This window comes from Oryctolagus cuniculus, chromosome 1 (assembly GCF_051225735.1).
Source record: "Oryctolagus cuniculus isolate XC-2025 breed Fujian yellow rabbit chromosome 1, ASM5122573v1, whole genome shotgun sequence".
NCBI classification, from domain to species: Eukaryota; Metazoa; Chordata; class Mammalia; order Lagomorpha; family Leporidae; genus Oryctolagus; species Oryctolagus cuniculus.
This window is the reverse complement of record NC_142867.1, coordinates 79,273,028-79,293,445: the sequence shown is the minus strand read 5'-3', so window position 1 is coordinate 79,293,445 and position 20,418 is coordinate 79,273,028. Positions and strand designations below refer to the sequence as shown.

Here is a 20,418-nt window from a genome sequence, read left to right as displayed (position 1 = left end):
GGAGCCTCAGAGCCTCAGGGAGCTTAAAGGGCTAGTCCAGGACCCTCAATTCAACCCTTAGGCATTCCGGACCCAAGCCCCTTGCTGGGCTTTCTGATTGGCTAGTCTCCATTGCTTCTCCAAGCTCTCTCTACAGTGTGAGGTGGTGACCCGCTCGGCGGCCTCAGGAGTATTGTGTTCAACGGGGTCTTTTACTGACTGTCATTTCCTGCACAGAACTTCTTGACACTGCTTTCTCTCACGCAGAACATGGAAACTAAAGCCACACCTCAAAGGATTGTGACCAGGATCGAAGGGGAGGAGGGCTCCTTGGAAACTGTAAGGCAGGTTACGAAGAAGTGGTGCAACAGGCAGTAGCGCACCAGCCTCCGGTTTTGCAGCCTGTGGAGTTGCTCCTGTCTCCACCCCTTCCCAAGACCGCGGAGTAGGAAGGAGGATTAACCCCTGGGGGAGGAGTTCCGCCCCTCGGCCCCCGCCCCGCCGCCGCAGCCTCTCCCTTGCGCCCACACTCGCGCTCCCCGAGTCTCTCTCCTGCCTAACCCGGGCTGCGCTTCCCCCGCCAGGCACGGCAAGGCGGGCCGGCAGCCAGGATGCAGGCCCCGCACAAGGAGCACCTGTACAAGCTGCTGGTGATCGGTGACCTGGGCGTGGGCAAGACCAGCATCATTAAGCGCTACGTACACCAGAACTTCTCCTCGCACTACCGGGCCACCATCGGCGTGGACTTCGCGCTCAAGGTGCTGCACTGGGACCCGGAGACTGTGGTGCGCCTGCAGCTCTGGGACATCGCAGGTGAGCGCGCGGGAAGCGGACGGTGGGTGCGAGCGCCTAGCAATTGCTCTCTGAGCCCAGGGGCCGCGGCTTCCGGCCCAAGGGTGAGCTCCGAATCGACCGCTCCCTCGCCGAGAGAGGCTTGTACTGATGGATTGGAAACTTGGTTTCAAAGCAAATAAAAAGTTTCTCGCTCTAGCTGAAAGTTCGGGTATACCGCCGGCATTGTTACTATTGCTTTAGCTCCCTTCCGCCACTTTCTCCCCTGGGATCCCTCCGCCCAGTGCAGGCGTCCCAGGTGACCCAGAGGGAGACTGTACAATTGCATTCAGTTCTCCGCGGGAGCTCTTTTCTGGGCGCGGCCCAGAGTGTCCCTTAGGGCTTTCCGTGCCAGGCAGGCTCAGGGAAAGCCCCTAGCTTGTTCACAGCGGACACCGCTGTAGTCCCAGGATAGATGGTGTTTGTCCATTACGGTTTCCAACCCTTTATGTGTATATCAAGGGCAAAGTCTCTCTCTCTCCCTCCCTTTCTCTCTCTCTCTGCCTCTCTCTCTCTCTCTGTCATATATCTATTTTTCTAGCTCTGTGGCTGGCTGTCATTTATCAAAAGAAGGTTCTGTACATATTTGAAGGCTATTTTTAGCCAGAAGATTTCTGGTTTTGACCCTAAAGTTTTCCTTGGATAATCTGGAAAATTAACATTTTTACAATGGTTAAAACATAATTAGACTGTGTACCAGGAGTTAGGTCCACAGAGTGAGTCCTTGAGCTAATGCTGTTTGAACCTGGGTATGTGCAATCCCTTATTACAGGTCCTGGTCCTGCCTTGCACTAACCTGCTGCATGACTGTGAACAAGTCCCTTCAACTCAGCTGCAACCCTGTTGAGTGGAAAGGGGCTGGACAAAGAAAGTTCAGGAATCTTCCTACTCAGAGGAGTTGTAGGATTCTCAGGATTCTCCGTGGACCACTCTGAACAGCCCTACTTCATCCCTGATCATTTAAAGACCTGGGGAACCGGTAGTCTTTCTTTCTAAGTGCTGGACTAGCCAGACCTTTTGCAAAAAATAGATTCATTTCAGCTGATGTGTTTGACTGGAAACACTTTATCATGGCTTGAAGCAACATGTGGAAAATGTTTGACAGGGCATTCGGATGTGGGGAGTTAGTGCCTCTTTAATCACGAGCTGCCAGGTCTTATGATAAAGCCCTTGGCATGCATTTGCAGAGATCTTCCATAGCTCTACCAGCATAGCGGTTGTCAGAGACCTGAAGATGTCATGGGGCACTGTCTGGCCTTGTTGTCTGAAAATCTGCTGTGAGTCTGTGTACTTTGTTGGTGTCTGCATTAGAGACTGAAAAGTTCTTGACTGCATAAATGAGTCCCAGACTCAGGTTAAAAGTCACTTACCCTTTAAAAGGGATTGTAACTGGGATTTGTGATTTGTGTCAAAGTTAAACAAGAAGGACCTTAGGCATTAACACATATGTCTGTGGGTCTCAGCTTCCACACCTAAACAGGGGGGATTAAAGATCATAGTGGTCAAGAGCCCAAATTGCCACCCTCTGAATCACCATTTTACTCCATACATAATAAACAAACTTAGACAAGCTCCCTAGGCTCTTTGTTTCAATTTCCTTATCTGTAATTAACAAAGATGGACAACCAACAGGACTAACCAAAAGTGACAGTGCTACTACACAGGAGTTCTTTGGGGATTACTATTTTTTTAAACTTTTATTTAATAAATATAAATTTCCAAAGTACAACTTTTGGATTATAGTGGCTTTTTCCCCCATAACCTCCCTCCCACCCGCAACCATCCCATCTCCCACTTTCTCTCCCATCCCATTCTTCACCAAGACTTATTTTCAATTATCTTTATATACAGAAGATCAATTTAGTATATACTAAGTAAAGATTTAACAGTTTGCACCCACACAGAAATACAAAGTATAAAGTACTTTTTGAGTACTAGTTATGCTGTTAATTCTCATAGTACAACACATTAAGGACAGAGATCCTACATGGGGAGTAAGTGCACAGTGACTCCTGTTGTTGATTTAATGATTGACACTCTTATTTATGATGTCAGTAATCACCTGAGGCTCTTGTCATGAGCTGCCAAGGCTATGGAAGCCTCTTGAGTTTGCCAAATTACTATTAATACCAGCTACCATTTTTTAAGCACATGTAAATGGTACACAAGAAGGACTTGATACTCACGTGCGGATTAAGTCCTAATAACCTGTGGTTCTATAATATACATATATTCTGTCCTCAAGCTCCCAGCACTATTTTTCTGCTTTACCATTTTTCAACATTCTTTCAGGAGCAATTTAATTCCAGAGCGTAAAAGTGCTTCCTGTGCCATGGTTGTAGACTGAGGTTATCCTGGGGACTATAATCACAGAAATCTGAGTACAGGGACCTAACAGTACCCAGCAAAAGAGCCAGAGTTGAGACACAGCAACATCAGCATCACATACTGGAGTGCCAGTTTGAGTCCTGGCTGCTCTGCTTCTGATCTAGCTCCCTGCTAATGTGCATTGCAGTCAGCAGAAGATGGCCCAACTGTTTATCCCTGCCACCCACGTGGGTTCCTGGCTTCTGACTTTGACCTGGCCTAACCCCAACCACTGCAGCTATTTGGGGGGTAAAACAAAGAATGGAAGATCAGGTTCTCTCTTTTCCTGTTCTCTATCATTCTTTCAAATAAATAAAAAATAAGGAACCCAAAGAATCAGCTATGCAGACACTATGGTGTTCAGCATCTCAGTAAGGAGATTTTTTTTTCCAGAGCTTTGAGGCTCCATGGTGACCCATCTTTGGCAACCTCAAGTCCAAAGATCCCATGGACTGAGTTAGATATCAGACAGCAGGCAAATCTGCTTGAGCAGAACCTAGGCCATGGAACCAAAGGATGATTGGAGTATGCACATTTTGAGCTGCATAGGTCATCCTGTGGGTTACTAGTTGATATGAGATTCACCCTCAACTGCCCACTCAAACTCCAGTCAACTAAGTATACTGTGCGGTACCATCAAATCACAGACTATATTCCCAAAGATACGAAAACTCCTTTTCCTCTTTTGTCTCAACTCTGGTGTGTGTCTGGAAAGGACATATAGTGAAGGTGAGTGGGCCTCCATCTGAGAGGGTGGGGTGCCCAAAAAGCTAGAGCATGCCTGCTTTGCATTAATGTGCCTACTACAAAGGAAATCTTTACTCACTTAAATTCTTCATACCCATTTGGTTCATTGAAAAACAGAGCCCTCATTGTCCAGAACATTCACATGATATATCCCTTGTAGCTACTTAGATAAGCCAGTCTGACCCTGAAAGACTCCAAAATGTACCTTTAGAGGCTTGTGAAGTGGATTTTGAAGCAAGATGATGAGTCTTACAAGCCCTTAGAGGGAATAGCAGTTGCCCTGGATTGCAGACATTTGACCATAGAGGAGCAGCTGTCTGAGCTCTGTGTTTAGAAGCTCTTCATAGACTCAAAGTAAGTACATTTGCCCAAGGCCACCCAGATCATAGTGGAAGAACCAGATTTGACTCAGTTCTGTCTGCCTTGGAATGCAGCCATGCTCTTTGTGCCCAGAAGGTAGTGAGTGCCTGGCTCACAGTTGGTCCACAAGGATTATGCCCATGTCCCTTTTAAAGTCATTGCTCTCTTCTTTTAGTAAGCTTGTCTCTGCCTTATTTTAACTGGTTTTTGGATATTACTCAGTATCATTATGCAAATAGTAAAAGAAATGAATGAAAATCTATTTCTGAAATTTTGATTTTTGGTTATTATGTGCATTTATAGGGTTCTTTTTTCTTTTTATAATCAGGGAAAAAGAAAAAAAATCATACTTGAGATTATTTATTTCTTGCTACTCTTCAAATCCAGATACTATAAGTGCTCAATTAGTACTTTCCATAGAAAATTATGCAATTTTATCTAAAACACATGATGTGCTTTGGGACCCAGCTGCAGAAAATGGGATGTTTTGAATAACAGTAACTAAAATGTCTATAGAGTACCTTATATGTATTCTAAATGTAATCTAAATTAAAAATATTCTGAAATTGTAATACTTGACATTAGCTAAGCTGGGAAACCTTGCTGGGTCACATATACCATCTATAAAATGGTGATTATTTTATTTTTCTGTGATGTGTTCTACTGTGTCATCTGTTGCAGTCTCTATCATACTTTATATCATTTTTACCAAGCCTTGGTGTGTAGGCAGTATGTGGCAGTTTATCTCAACTTCCTTACTTACTACCCTTGTGACTTGTGCAAGTTACTTAAAATCTATGCCTCGATTTCCTGTTTGATAGATAAAGATAATAACAGAACCTTCATCTTAGGGTTGTTGTAAGAATTAATCAGGTAATTCCTGTAAAGCTCTGCCTGACATAATAAATGCTAAATAGCAGTGGATGTTTGTCATGGCAATTAAGACACGGCTTGGGACACCCATCCCATATTGGAGGTTCCACTCCTTGCTCTCCTACCCATCCAGCTTCCTGCTGGTGCACACCTGGGAGGCAGCCAGTGACGGCTCAAGTACTTGATTCCCTGCCACCCACATGGAACACCTGGCTGGGGTTCTGGGCTCTTGGCTTTGGCCTGGCTCAGCCAATGCTTTAGTGGGTTTCTGGAGAAAGAACCAGTTGATGGAAAGTCTCTCTATGTCTCCTTTGCTCTGCCTTTGAAATAAAAATTAGCATTTTTGAAAAAAGCCATTATTATTTTTACTGTAATTGTCATTATTTACTTATAAAACTGTTATTATCTTAGTTATTATGTAATTGTTATTATGTACTTTCATGTATATTTGCTTGCTTGGTCGTCCCAGGATTGCTGAGAGTATAAACAAAACAGATGGTGTTAAACACATTTTATTTTAGAGCAGATCTAAGATCAGAGAAGTAATGCACTTGCCAGAGGCCACAAGTGGCAGAGAAGAACAGGAACAGTTCAACTCCAGTACACGTATACGTAGAGAGATGATTAAGTCTGTTACTCATCAGAAAACCCAACCCCAGATTTAACAAATACAGTAGAAAATAAATTAGGTTGGCAGAGCATTTAGATAGCGCTTCTTTACCATATTAAAGTTTCACCACAGGGCTCTACTAAATAAAAAAGACTTCAAACAACTCATAAGAGGAGCATTTCCACGCAGAACATATCTACACAAACTTTCCTCCTACCTAAGCATTTGACAAGGAATCGCAGGGGTCCATTAACTATCCTATGGGCAGATAGGTGACGACAGCTTGGGCCCAGAGTCAGGAGTCCTTGGCAGCTAACTGACTGCACTCCAGGGGCCGTGCCACTTATTTGGGTCACAGTGGTAGGTTGTCATAGACTTTGTAAAGTGCTCTTAGGCTATGAAATTCAGCTAAAGGAAAGATTTGAACTCCACCATCCCCTTCGTACCTGTTTCCCAATACTGCAATTCTCCAAGGAGTTTTATAAGAAGAATCTTAAAGGGCAAGGTAATGGATTTAGAAAAGCAGAAAGAACTAAATTTGGCAACCAGTATGCCAAGTCAGAAAAAAGAAAAGAAAAAGCATATCAAGTCCGGGCCACTCTCCTTGGCAGTTTTTTGTTTCTAGCCTGACTAATTATAGATTTTCCTAAGTGCTGTGTGGAATCACATGTTGTATGCTTACACGTAGATAAGTGTGTGCATTGAGCAAAAGTAGTGAATTTTTGAATTCAGGTGAGGAATGTGTGAGGCAAGAAGCGCAGGGCCTCCTGCAGGGCTGTTGTTAGAATCTATGGCTCTTACAGACATGGGCAATAGACACGTGGGATGTGCTGCACCCTTTAGGCTTGAGAGGACTAGTTCTGACAGGAAAGCAGGTAGCAGTTTGGCCAAGGAAAGCTAAGTCTTTTGCTAGAGGAAGGGGATAAAAGGAGTAGCCCTCACATGTGTGGTTGGTTTCTCCAGCAAATACATTTATTAGATGCCCGGTATCTGTTGTGCATTGTGTACGTGAGTGGGCACAAAGGAGAGTGAAGAATTGAATAAGACTTGGCTGGCGCCGCGGCTCAATAGGCTAATCCTCCGCCTTGCGGCACCAGCACACCAGGTTCTAGTCCCAGTCGGGGCGCTGGATTCTGTCCCGGTTGCCCCTCTTCCAGGCCAGCTCTCTGCTGTGGCCCGGGAGTGCAGTGGAGGATGGCCCAAGTGCTTGGGCCCTGCACCCCATGGGAGACCAGGAGAAGCACTTGGCTCCTGCCTTCGGATCAGTGCGATGCGCCGGCTGCAGCGCACCAGCCGTGGCGGCCATTGGAGGGTGAACCAATGGCAAAGGAAGACCTTTCTCTCTCTCTCTCTCTCTTTCACTGTCCACTCTTCCTGTCAAAAAAAAAAAAAAAAAGAATTGAATAAGACTTGATTCTTTATGAAGTTCACAGTTTAGTGGAGATGCACACATGGAAGAAAATCACTGCAACAGTGAGGAAAATGTGTAGATTAAGGAAATTCACAATACTCCTGTGGTGCTAAGTGAATCCAGTCTGCATCATAGCCTTCCACCCTGAGACCAAAACTCTGCAGGTTAGGCAAAGTTTGTGAGGTAGTGTGTTATTTCCTGTGCTCGTACCAAGTGAGTGATTTCAGGGCTGAGCAACTTGAGGTAGTTTCATCCCCTAACTCTCATTACTTCTATTTCCTTCTCTTCAGGATCTCGTTCATACTCATGGTTTAAAACTATATGCAGATAGCTCCAAAGCTATGCCTGTAACCTTGACTTCTCATAAGCTTCATACTTAAAATTCCAGTTTCTTGTTGGACATCTCCTTTACAATATCTCACATAGGTAAAAGATGAATATATCTATAGCAAGGTTTATATAAAAAGCAAGATTTATTTGCTTTCTGTTAATAAAGCATTGTGTGCTCAATGTACCACAATTGAAAAATACAAAATAAAAACAAGAAAAAAATACAAACTGAATGCAGTAGTTCCCTGTTATCTGTGTTTTGCTTTTCACAGTTCCAGTTACACAGTCAGCTGAGGCCTAAAATTATTAAGTGGAAAATTCCAAAAATAATTCAGGAGTTGTAAATTGTGTGCTATTCTGAGTAGTGTAATGAAATCTTCCTGCTACTTCCTGGACACCTCTGTGTCCAGCATATCTATACATTGGTGCTTGTAGTCATCTTGATTATTAGATTCACTTTTGTGGTATTGCAGTATTCGCTTACGTATGGCTCCAAAGTGCAAGAATGGTGATGCTGAGGGTGTGCATTTGGTGTAGTGAGTGCTTTAGGTGTTGCTTAGGACACATGCATTCTAAACTGAAGCCTGGGCTCAAGTTCTGGGCCTGCTTCTGATCTCAGTTTCCTGTTACCATGGGAAGCAGCAAGTGAGAGCCCAAGCAGTTGGATCCCTGCCACCCACAAGGGAGGCCTGTTTTGTATTCTAGGCTGTTGGCCCAGTCCCAGCTGTTTTGGGCATTTAGGAAGTGAACCAGCAGATAGAAGATATATCTTTCTATTTCTTTGTGTCTCACTCCTTTTCAAATAAAATAAATACATAAAGAAATATTTTTTTATAAAAAGTAGTAATGCTGGCAATTCGGACATTCCAATGAGAAGCTGTAAAGTGCTTCCTTTAAGTGGAAAGTGAAGATTTCTTGATTTAATAAAGACAAAAAATTTGTGTACTGAGGTTGCTAAGATCTATGGTAAAAATGATCTGTCCATGAAACTGTAAAGGAGGAAAAAGAAATTCATGCTAATTTTCTTATTGCAAAATTATGGCCACAGAGTATGCTAAAGGCTCAGTCAAGATAGAAAAGGCAATACATTAAAGGGGTTGATAGTATCTGCAGTTTTAAAGATCTCCATTGAGTTGTTAAGATCTATGGTAAGAACAATAAAGAAGGAAAAAGAAATTCATGCTAATTTTTCTCTTGCAAAATTATGGTCACATAGTGTGATAACGGCTTAGTGACTATAGAAAAGGCAATACATTATAGGGGATGATAGTATCTGCAATTTTAAGCCCCCAATGGAATTGTTAGAATGTGTCTCAAATAGATAAAGGGAACTACTTGTATATTTACAACTATCCCCACTTAATGCTGAGTAGAATATTATACTATTTGTAAGCTTTACCTGGACATTTTTCCTTACCCACTGTACTTCATCTTCATATTTCTTCATACTTTGTATTTACTGTGCTGCCTTTACACCCAGGCATTTAGACTTGAAATCTTATCCTCATTACGCCTTCTGCTTTGAGCCTGAATATGTCATCAACCTCCAGCTCAGGTGGTTATAGGGTTTTTCAAACTTCCTTGGACCAGGGACAACACTATTTTATTTTTTTTTAACTTTTATTTAATGAATATAAATTTCCAAAGTACAGCTTATGGATTACAATGCCCCCTCCCCATAACTTCCCTCCCACCCGCAACCCTCCCCTTTCCCGCTCCATCTCCCCTTGCATTCACCTCAAGATTCATTTTCATTTCTCTTTATATACAGAAGATCAGTTTAGTATATATTAAGTAAAGATTTCAACAGTTTGCACCCACATAGAAACACAAAGTGAAAAATACTGTTTGAGTGCTAGTTATAGCATTAAATCATGATGTACAGCACATTAAGGACAGAGATCCTACATGAGGAGTAAGTGCACAGTGACTCCTGTTGTTCACGTAACAAATTGACACTCTTGTTTATGGCATCAGTAATCTCCCTAGGCTCTTGTCATGAGCTGCCAAGGCTATAGAAGCCCCCTGAGTTCACTGATTCTGATCATATTTAGACAAGGGCATGGTCAAAGTGGAAGTTCTCTCCTTCCTTCAGAGAAAGGTACCTCCTTCTTTGATGACCTGTTCTTTCCACTGGGATCTCACTTGCGGTGATCTTTCATTTAGGTCATTTTTTTTTTTTCCCCAGAGTGTCTTGGCTTTCCATGCCTGAAACACTCTCATGGGCTTTTCAGCTGGATCCGCATGCCTTAAGGGCTGATTCTGAGGCCAGAGTGCTGTTTAGGACATCTGTCATTCGATGAGTCTCCTGTGTATCTCGCTTCCCATGTTGGATCGTTCTCTCCCTTTTTTGTTCTATCGGTTAGTATTTTCAGACACTAGTCTTGTTTATGTGATCCCTTTGATTCTTAGTCCTATCATTATGATCAATTATGAACTGAAATTGATCACTTGGACTAGTGAGATGGCATTGGTACATGCCACCTTGATGGGATTGAATTGGAATCCCCTGGTATGTTTCTAACTCTACCGTTTGGGGCAAGTCAGCTTGAGCATGTCCCAAATTGTACATCCCTTCCCTCTCTTATTCCCATTCTTATGTTTAACAGTGATCACTTTTCAGTTAAGTTTCAGCACTTAAGAATAACTGTATTAATTACAGAATTAAACCAATAGTATTAAGTAGAACAGACAAAAAATACTAATTGGATAACATATTAAGTTGTTCATCAACAGTCAGGGCAAGGGCTGATCAAATCACCATTTCTCATCGTGTCCATTTCACTTTAACAGGTTTCCTTTTTGGTGCTTGGTTAGTTGTCACTGATCAGGGAGAACCTATGGTATTTGTCCCTCTGGGACTGGCTTATTTCACTCAGCATAATGTTTTCCAGATTCCTCCATTTTGTTGCAAATGACTGGATTTCATTTTTTTGACTGCTGTATAGTATTCTATAGAGTACATATCCCACAATTTCTTTATCCAGTCTACTGTTGATGGGCATTTAGGTTGATTCCAGATCTTAGCTATTGTGAATTGAGCAGCAATAAATATTAAGGTGCAGACCGCTTTTTTGTTTGCCAGTTTAATTTCCTTTGGGTAAATTCCAAGGAGTGGCATGGCTGGGTTGAATGGTAGGGTTATATTCAGGTTTCTGAGGAATCTCCAGACTGACTTCCATAGTGGCTTAACCAGTTTGCATTCCCACCAACAGTGGGTTAGTGTCCCTTTTTCCCCACATCCTCGACAGCATCTGGACAACACTATTTTATTTACCCAGTCTGCTCTCCTAGCCTCTTGGCTAACTCTAATCTTCCTCCTCCAACTTTCACATATACCAAGGTCAAGTTATCTGCTAAGAACATCACTCTGGTGGCTTCCCCTTGCATATAGATTTTTTTAAAGATTTACTTATTTGGAAGGCAGAGTTACACAGAGAGAGAAGGAGAGGCAAAGAGAGAGAAGTCTTCCATGCACTGGTTCACTCCCCAATTGGCTGCAACGGCCAGAGCTGTGCTGATCCAAAGCCAGGAGCCAGGAGCTTCTTCCGGGTCTCCCATGTGGGTGCAGGGGCCCAAGGACCTGGGCCATTTCTACTGCTTTCCCAGGCCATAGCAGAGAGCTGGATTGGAAGTGGAGCAGCCGGGACTCAAACCAGCGCCCATATAGGATGCTGGCAAGGCACCACAGCACTGGTCCCAGCATATAGGTTTTATACATTCTGATGAGAATAGTCAAAGTGCTGGGGCGAGGTGTTAGATGGGCTGGTGACTGGAGAGAGGACAGATTCCGTGTCAGAGCCATTGAGGGAGGACCTATTGGGCCCATACAAGTAAGAAACGACTAAAGTCCTTTGAGGCCTGATGCTGGCAGTAGGAATGGTTCTATCTCATTGTGGTTTTCTTGTCAGGAACACAGAAACTCTCATTGCAGGCTGAAGTACTAGCAAGTTTATTTTACTGCATTTTATGTAAAGAGTAGCTTTAAAGTTTGACAATTTGAGAGGTATAAGATTTTGCCTGGGAAAACTTACTCACTTGATAAGCAGAAGGATTTAGGGCTGAATGAACTGGATCATTCTTTGCTCTTTTGGACTCTTGGAGTCCAGTGGAGCATAATGATATTTGAACATAACCATGGAGATTATTTAATCACTGTTTTCAAAAGTGCTCTGAGGAGAAGTGTCAGTTGCAAAAAGAAAGGCAGCAAGAGGACCTTCTTTAGCAGGACAGGGGCGTAAGAAGACATGTGTGGATTTTAGGTAATCTGGCAAAGTCAGGGATTACATGTGAGTAGGGAAGTGGAAACAGAGAAGCAGCAGATAAATTAGGGAAAGACATATATGTTAACTAACAATTAAGAGTAGTAGTGGTGAAAATTCCTTACATTTCTCAATTTATCAAAGCAATATTTGCAATTTAAACACCATATTGAGCCTGGAAAATAGGTCTTGTTTTCAATTTTATAGGTGAGAAAGTTAGGCAAAGCTTAAATAGAGCATGGCAACTGGTTGCTCAATTAAGATGGCTTGCTGTTCAGTAGTCTGTGGGGTTGATACTAGAGTCACACTCACCTGATGTATTTTTGAAACTAGCTGTTTTGAGGTAGACTTAGAGCCCTTGGTTCACCTCTTGTGATAATTCACTTTGGGGGATCCTCCAAAAATTTTAAACCATTGAGAAACTCACTTACTTCTTTCACTTTCTTTAATTCTAGGATGAATATTCCCAGATGGATAGAGTGGCTCTGTTTACTTGGGGGTGAGATTGGGTTTATTCCAACAAGGGATGATTCTTGTCTTCTAGGTTGGTGTACTGCAGTAGTCTCTTTCAGCTTAGTAAGGCCAAATCTGAGGTCCTACAGGGATTCCAAATGACTGAGTTTCAGTGATTTTTCCAGCTTTTTGGGAATTGGTTAAGAAGTCTCATGATTGGAAATTAATCTTTGAAAATAGCTCAGGTTTTATTAACTTTTACCATCCTCTCCTTCTGATTTTCTACTCTTAACTAATGAAATGCTATAGCTTATATCTTATAAAATAACTATTTTATTCCTGTTTTCAAAACCCATGTCTTCTTTACAGCTCATCTGAGCTATTCTAACAGTCTCTCCAGGCCCATCCCCTCCTCAAGATTTCCCTCATATCAATATATAATTCATCATATAGATAATCCTCAGTGTGGTGTCACTCTCTGCTTTCATACTATCCAGTTTTACGTCCTTCCATAGATCAATATCACTTTCAGAAGTAAAGGCTAAACTTTGTAGCATGAAATTGAAGTCCATTTATGATCAGGCCTATGTCACCCATGCCAGTCTCATCTCTCACATTATGGTTCTTGACTATTGCAAATCTCTTCCAATATCCTCAGTTTACCTATCTCCATGGTCATGCTGCAGTTCATGCAATTACTTCTGGATACACGAGTCTTCCTCTTCTTTCCTTAGATATCTCTTGTGGATCCTTCTTCAGTTTATCATGTCACCTCCTTCACAAAGTTTTTATTGACTTCATGTGACTGGGGAAGACACTGTTTCTCTAATTCTTAGTATTCCATACTTAGATTAGATATCCCTTATTAATGAATTTGGAAAGTAATTTTCCTCCAATCTGTTGCCCTAGGTGCTAACATTGTACTTAACATGCAGTAGGAACTCAATGAGAATTTGTTCAACAAAGTTTATTAATCAACTGTTCCATCATTGTTGTAATTCTAAGATGCATCATTGATCTTAAAAAGTCAATGAAACAACATCTAACAACCTTAAAATTGTATTCATTATTGAAAGTCTTCACAATTTTACAAATTGAAAAATGAGGTAATTTTTCTTGTGAGATGCATTCTGTTTTATTTCTTTATCATAAAAATGGAAGATGGGCTTATCTGAAAGCTGTGCTTCTTCGTTTAACAGTCTTCCTAACTTGTAGTGAAATATTCATTTATGGATCCAAGAAAATTATCATATTTATGATTTTTAGATTAATTATATGGAGTAATAATTTCTTCTTAAAATATTTATTTATTGATTTGAAGAGAGGAGGGGAGGGAGAAAGAGAGAGAAAGAGAATCTTCCCATCTGCTGGTTTGTTCCTCAAATGACCTTTACAGTTGGGGCTGGACCAGACTGAAGCCAGGGGGCTGGGTCAAGCTGAATACAGGATTCTGGAATTCCTTCCAGGTCTCTCATGTTGATGGTAAGGGCATTCATCCTTAGGCCATCATCTGCTGTCATCCTAGGTACATTGTCAGGGAGCTGGATCGGAAGCAGAACAACTGGGACTTGACAAACTGGCACTCTCATATGTGTTGCCAGATCTAAAGGAGCACTTAACCCTCTGTGCCGTGATACAGGGGCTGTGGTAATAACGTCTTGAAAGATAAGTTTACAAAGTTAAATCTTTGGTGATGCATTAAAACCACATCAGTCATTTCACAGAGGAGGAAGCTGTTATCCAGAAGGAAGGTGGCATCAGCTTTTCTGGCAAGCAGTCTTTGCTAATCATACAAATACAACCAGAACATAGAGTTCCTTGGTGTATTAAAAACTTACTTTTGACATCAGATGTTTTGATGCTGCCTTAAGCATTGAGATACAGAGATAATTGAATTGGGTAAGCATACAATTCTGTAGAAGTCCATGCAATAGAGAAAACGAATTGTGACTTAGCACTGGGAACACCCAAACTCACCCACAGTTTGGTTCCAGAAAACATTTATTTGTAAAGACTAATTTTTATTTATTTGAAAGGCCTAGTTAACAGAGAGGGAGGGAGGGAGGGAGGGAAAGAGAGAGAGAGGTCTTCCATCTGCTGGTTCACTTCCCAAATGGCCTCAGCAATTAGAGCCAGGAGCTTCTTCTGGGTCTCCCATGTAGGTATATGGGCCTAAGGACTTAGACCATCTTTTACTGGTTTCCCAGGCACATTAGCAGGGAGCTGGATTGGAAGTAGAGCAGCCAGGACTCTATCTGGCCCCTATATGGGATGCTGGTCACAGTTGGCAGCTATACCTGGTACACCACAATGCCAGCCCCCAGAAAACATTTCTTCTTCTTCTTTTTTTTTTTTAAAGGCAGAGTGGACAGTAAGAGAGAGAAAGGTCTCCCTCCAATGGCCGCTGCGGCCGGCGCGCTGCGGCCGGTGCACTGCGCCTATCCGAAGGCAGGAGCCAGGAGCCAGGTGCTTATCCTGGTCTCCCATGGGATGCAGGGCCCAAGCATTTGGACCATCCTCCACTGTACTCCTGGGCCACAGCAGAGAGCTGGCCTGGAAGAGGGGCAACCAGGACAGAATCTGGTGCCGTGACTGGGACTAGAACCCGGTGTGCCAGTGCGGCTAGGCGGAGGATTAGCCTAGTGAGCTGCGGCGCCGGCCCCAGAAAACATTTCTAACAGCATTTCCATCCATTATGAAGCTTATATTTCAGCCATTTCAACTCCTTGTTCTTCCTTGTTTACTCCATGTTCGTGGCCTCTGTGTCTTTGCTTCTGACTTTTCTGTTTTTTTGTGGTCCTTCCTTTGTTTCCACACATCTACGTCCTATCTGAAAGGGCTACTGCTCTACAAAGATTGCCCTGATGCACCCTCCCATCAGAAGCTGCTTCTTCCTGTCTATTCCCATGCAACTTTCTTTTACTTCCCTTGTGCTACTTCTCCCATTAAGGTTTTTATTAGTTTATACCTGTCCAAATAGCCTTCCTGATTTTCAGCAGACCCTACCACGATTAGTTAAATAATTTAATGAATTTTGTAGAGTCAGCAATGAAGTAGAGAAGGAGAAATTCTAAAGTGGGAGGAGAATCAAGTAAGAGCAGGCTTTTGGAAGCAAGATGTGGAGAATGTAAGATATTCAATAGTTTCAAATGTCATTACTTTTCACTGTGTGTAATTTTTGCCATTTGTTTACTGATGTGTTTTAAAAAATATTGTAGTCATTGAGCAGGAAGGAGGGAGGGAGAGAAGGAAAAAGGGAGAAGACTTTGAGAAGTGAACTGGTTTACTTCTGCATTAGTTAGGGCTTGCCTGAAGCCAGTAGCTGTGAAGTCAGTCTAGGTAACCCACATGGGCCCAGTCACTTGGGCCATCACTACTGTCTCCCAGGGTTTGCATTAGCAAGAACCTGGAGTCAGGAGCTAGAGTCACATATTAAACTCACCCACTCTGATGTGGGATGTGGATGTCTTAACCTCTATGCTAAATGCCTGCTCCATTGATAACTTGTTTAAACTTTGTTCCTGATTGTTCATATTTTTATTTTTATTTTTATTTTATTTAATGAACATAAATTTCCAAAGTACAGCTTATGGACACCAATATTCACAAATTTATGTCTTTTTTAAAACATTTATTTTATTTATTGAAAGCCAGTTACAGAGAGAGGTAGAGACTGAGAGAGAGAGAGGTCTTCCATCTGCTGGTTCACTCCCCAAATGGCCAGATGGTGGGAGCTGAGCTGATCTGAAGTCAGGAGCTTTTTCCAGCTTTTTCCAGGTCTCCCATGTGGGTGCAGGAGCTCAAGGACTTGGGCCATCCTCTGTTGTTTTCCCAGGAATGTTAGCAGGGAGCTGGATCAGAAGTGGAGCATCTGGGATATGATGTGGCGCCCGTATGGGTTGCTGGCATTGCAGGCTGGCTCTTTAACCATGCTGCACCACAGTGCCAGATCATCTAAATCTATTTTGAATCATTCTACTCTAGTATTTCCTAACGTGTGATAAACAATGCAATAGTTTTGCATCTCATGGGTTGTTCAAATTGCATTTAAAAGATGTACATTATATATTTTACAGGAGTAATTTATTAACTTTCAAACCTTTACACTTCTGAATAGAGCTGATAATTGAATGAGGTTAATTCTTCACACATCATTTCTGAGACCACATGGTTGGTTTGGCTTAATAGCATCTGTCTTCACATATGACTTTTTAGACAGGGAAATCACAGAGCCCAGGGACACAAGTCTCTAGTTTGAGAATTAAAGCTAAGAATGGCAGCAGTATTTGATGTCACAACTAATATTGCCTCATGCTGTCCTGTGGGTCTGCATTGGAGGGTGAACCAACGGCAAAGGAAGACCTTTCTCTCTGTCTCTCTCTCTCACTGTCCACTCTGCCTGTCAAAAAAAAAAAATAAATAAAAATAAAAATAAAAAAATAAAGGAAGCAATAAACTGTAGAAGCTATAGAAATCCTTAAGCTTTCTCATTTCTCAAATCCTTAGTATTAAAGTGATCTTTTCATCACACCTCTAGGCCTAAAGAGTTACTAACCATTTTATTCATTAAAAAGCACCAAACAAATTAAGTATCATGTTCCAACAACTTAATCGCTATCTGAAAAATTGTGAAAACACATAAAAAACCTAAAAGATAATCTATAGAAGTGAAATTGACACTTTGAGATGCAATGATTTGAAGAGCCCTTATCTTGACTGTTGATGAACTGTTTTTTTTTTCATACTATTTGTTGAACTCTTTACTTGTATAAAATTAATCTTATGTATATAAATTTAATTGAAAATAGATCTTAGTAAAAAAATAAGGATGAGAATAGGAAAGGGAGGAAGAAGAGGGGTAGGAGTATAGGTGGGAGGGTCAATGCAGTGGGAAGAATAACTATGTTCCTAAAGTTGTATTTATGAAATACATGAAATTTGTATTCCTTAAATAACATGTTTCTGGGGAGAAATGAACTTATAAAATAAAATAAAATTATTTTATTTCATTAAATTTTTTTCTTTTTTTTTATTTGAAAGGCAGGAAAAGAGAAGAGAGAGAGAAAGAAAGAGAGAGACAGAGAGACAGAGAGAGAGAGAGAGAGAGAGAGAGAGAGAGAGAGAGAAAGAAGAGAGAGAGATTGATTTCCACAATAGCCAGCTAGGGATAGGCCAGGCGTAACTTGGGAATCCAGGACTTACATGGGTGGCAGGGACCCAGTTGCTTATTCATTCACCTGCTGCCTCCCAGGGTGTGCTTTAGCCAGAAGCTGGAATTGAGACTGGAACTGTGACTTGAATCCAGGCACTCTGATGTGGGTTGTGAGTGGCGCAAGCAATAACTGCTACATCAAACACTCACACCTTATTTCATTTTTAATAACTACAATTTGCTAGGCATGTGTGTGCCTTTGTCCATGGAACTTCTCAAACCTTGGAGTCAGTGTTATTTGAGAAGTTCCATGGACAAAGGCACCCACATTTCCTGTTCACATGATTCTTGCTTTTGATCACAGTAACTTCCCCAGTCTGAGTTTTGCAAAGACATGAGAACATCCACAGGAATGCAATAACCTGACTAAAAGCTACCCTGGCTAGAGGTCTGATCTTCAGTGTTCCTGTGTTTGCCTTGACAGGTTAAAAATCTGGCTGTAATTTGTGTGCCTACTGTCATATAAGGCCACTTTGGTACACGTTTTGGCACTTATGTCCCTAGAGAAATCTAGAAATTTTTTAAGAATCAAACCTTTGGAGTCCAGGGTCTCTTAGGAGTTATTTTAAAAAGTATCCTTGAAGGCTACTTAGTAATGTTGTCTCAAACTCTAAGAAATTCAGAGATAGCTTTTTGTTTGTTCCATTTGTACTTTAAACTCAGTGGAAGTATTTTTAGCTTCTTTGTTTAATTAAACCATGGTATACTGAGCCTTCTATCTTGATTCATGCTGACTTTTGACTCAGTTTCATTACCTCTTTTTATCCATTATTGAACCTTTGATTGCTATGGAAGTTTATGTCAATCCAAACCAGGTATTTCTCTTAAGCTGGTAGCATTGAAGCCTAGTCTAAAAATAGTTTGGCAAGAATTTGCTGGGATATTGTGGTAGCACTCATTTTTGCATCCACACTTATAATACCTGTCATAAGTATAACTATAAATTCAGAATTTAATGAGAATATTTTTGAAATTTATTCATACTCCTTTACTTCTATGACTGTTGCCTGTGGATACCTAACAAAAAGAATATTTCATTTTTTATGCAACCTTATTCTCTTACACACTCCAGTTTAATTTTTTTCCCAGAAAACTTTTATTCTAATTTAATTCAACATATTCCCCATCTGCTGTTTAATGAAGACAAGTTTGCCTATAAGAGGTGACAACCAGCAGTAAGATGAAAGGAGAACCATATGTTTATGGGAGGGCTAAAGAAGTTGTGGGAAGAGCATATAGTTTTTAATTGTAGGAAGATTCAGAGTGGCTCTTAGTAAAGGGCATACAAAATAAACAAGTTGGGTCAGAGAACTTTATTCAGTCTCTGCTTTCCTTGCTGGGGTTCTCTGTCACAAATAAGAATGGCTATTAATTGTTACTTCATTATGTCAAGAGTACTTATATTACCATTCTATTCTGTAGGTCCATTGTGAGCACAGATCAAGCTGCTCAGAGTGCATGGAGACAGGCACAGTGATTGAGTAATTCAACTCTGGCTTCAAGAAGTCTGCAGTGTAACTGGGGACACAGGCTATAGAGGTTTGTAGTACAAAAAGTAGTACAAGCCAGGGCCTGATTAAATGACCAAGCAAGCAATGCAGCCAGTGCTGAGGAAGAGAGGAGTGTGGGACTGAGTCTAAAAAGTCTCTGAGAAGATGAAGTGGAGTCTAGTTTTGAAGAATGAGTAGGACTTGATTAGGTGAAGGAGAATGGAGAAGTTATGTTCTAGTGGGAGTGGGGTCGCTGTGGTGTGAGGGTGAGGCAAAGCAAGTCATAGAACTTAGCAGCATCCAGCAAGGCTGGTTCTAGCCCTCAACTTCAAATCAAGATGTCTGATCTCAAAAATCTCTTGGGAGGCCAAGGGGTAAGACAAATGAGCTCTTTTTCTCTACCTGGCAAACATTTGTTTGTCCTTCAAGAGCCTCTCTGAAAAATGTGTTCCCGATTCTGGACCACCCAGCCACTGTCACTTGTTTCCCTAGAAAATGGTAACAAAACTCCCCCAACAATCCTGACTCCATTTTTTTCCCTCCACAAAACTCCATGTACAACTTGATGGGTGTACTCGAACAAGCCAAAACATGCTAGACTATTCTGTGGCATAGCAATAACCACAGGATCTTAGATGCACAGCAACAAGAGCCTTTCAATTAAAAAGATGGATCAATAGCAATTATTTCCTCAAAAATAGAATCACATAAGTTTCACTGACTTCTGAATATTTTGTTACGCTGATTAATTTTTTTAATATTTATTTATTTACTTGAAATTCAGAGCTAACAGAGAGAGGAAAGGCAGAGAGTGAGAGAGGAGAGGCAGAGAGTGAGAGAGAGAGAGAGGTCTTCCATCCGCTGGTTCGATCCCCAATTGGCTGTAACAGTTGGAGCTGCACCAATCTGAAGCCAAAATCCAGGAGCTTCTTCTGGGTCTCCCAGGCAGGTACAAGGGCCCAAGGACTTGGGCCATCTTCTACTGCTTTCCCAGGCCGTGGCATAGAGCTGGATTGGAAGTGGCTTTACCCACTATGTCACAGTGCCGGCCCTGACACTGATTACTTTTAAGAATATTCCCTTCCAGAAAGAGAGAGCCTAATTGTTTTTATCTTATTTTTATTTATTAGAGAGAAAGAGAGAGAGAAGCAGACAGACATATGGACAAAGCTCTCATCTGCTAGTTTACTCCCAACATGTATGCAACCATTTGAACTGGGCCAGGCTGGGCAGTAGGAACCACGGTGTCAATTCAGTTCTCTCATGTAGGTGGCAGGAATGTGACTGTCTGAATCCTCATCTGCTGCCTCCCAGGATGTGCATCAGCAGGATGTTGAAAGTAGGAGCAGGCCCAAGGCTTGAACTCCAATATGGGATCTCAGTGTCTAAACCAGCATCTTAATTACTTGACCAGAAGCCTGTCCCTGTTAGAAAGTTCAAATTGGTTTAAATCCTCTGTGAATCACAGAACATGTCAGCAGCCAAACTTTGAG

The 20,418-nt window shown here is 41.7% G+C and overlaps 1 protein-coding gene across 1 annotated transcript in view; it reads left to right on the top strand.

Annotated features, from left to right (window-relative positions):
- Positions 1–325: 325 nt before the first annotated feature.
- Positions 326–20,418, top strand: part of RAB38 (RAB38, member RAS oncogene family) — a 76,949-nt gene continuing 56,856 nt past the window's right edge. The window contains exon 1 of the mRNA XM_002708645.6: positions 326–792. Coding sequence (XP_002708691.3) covers positions 591–792 — 202 coding nt within the window. The 5' untranslated portion in view covers positions 326–590. The remainder of the gene's footprint in view (positions 793–20,418) is intronic.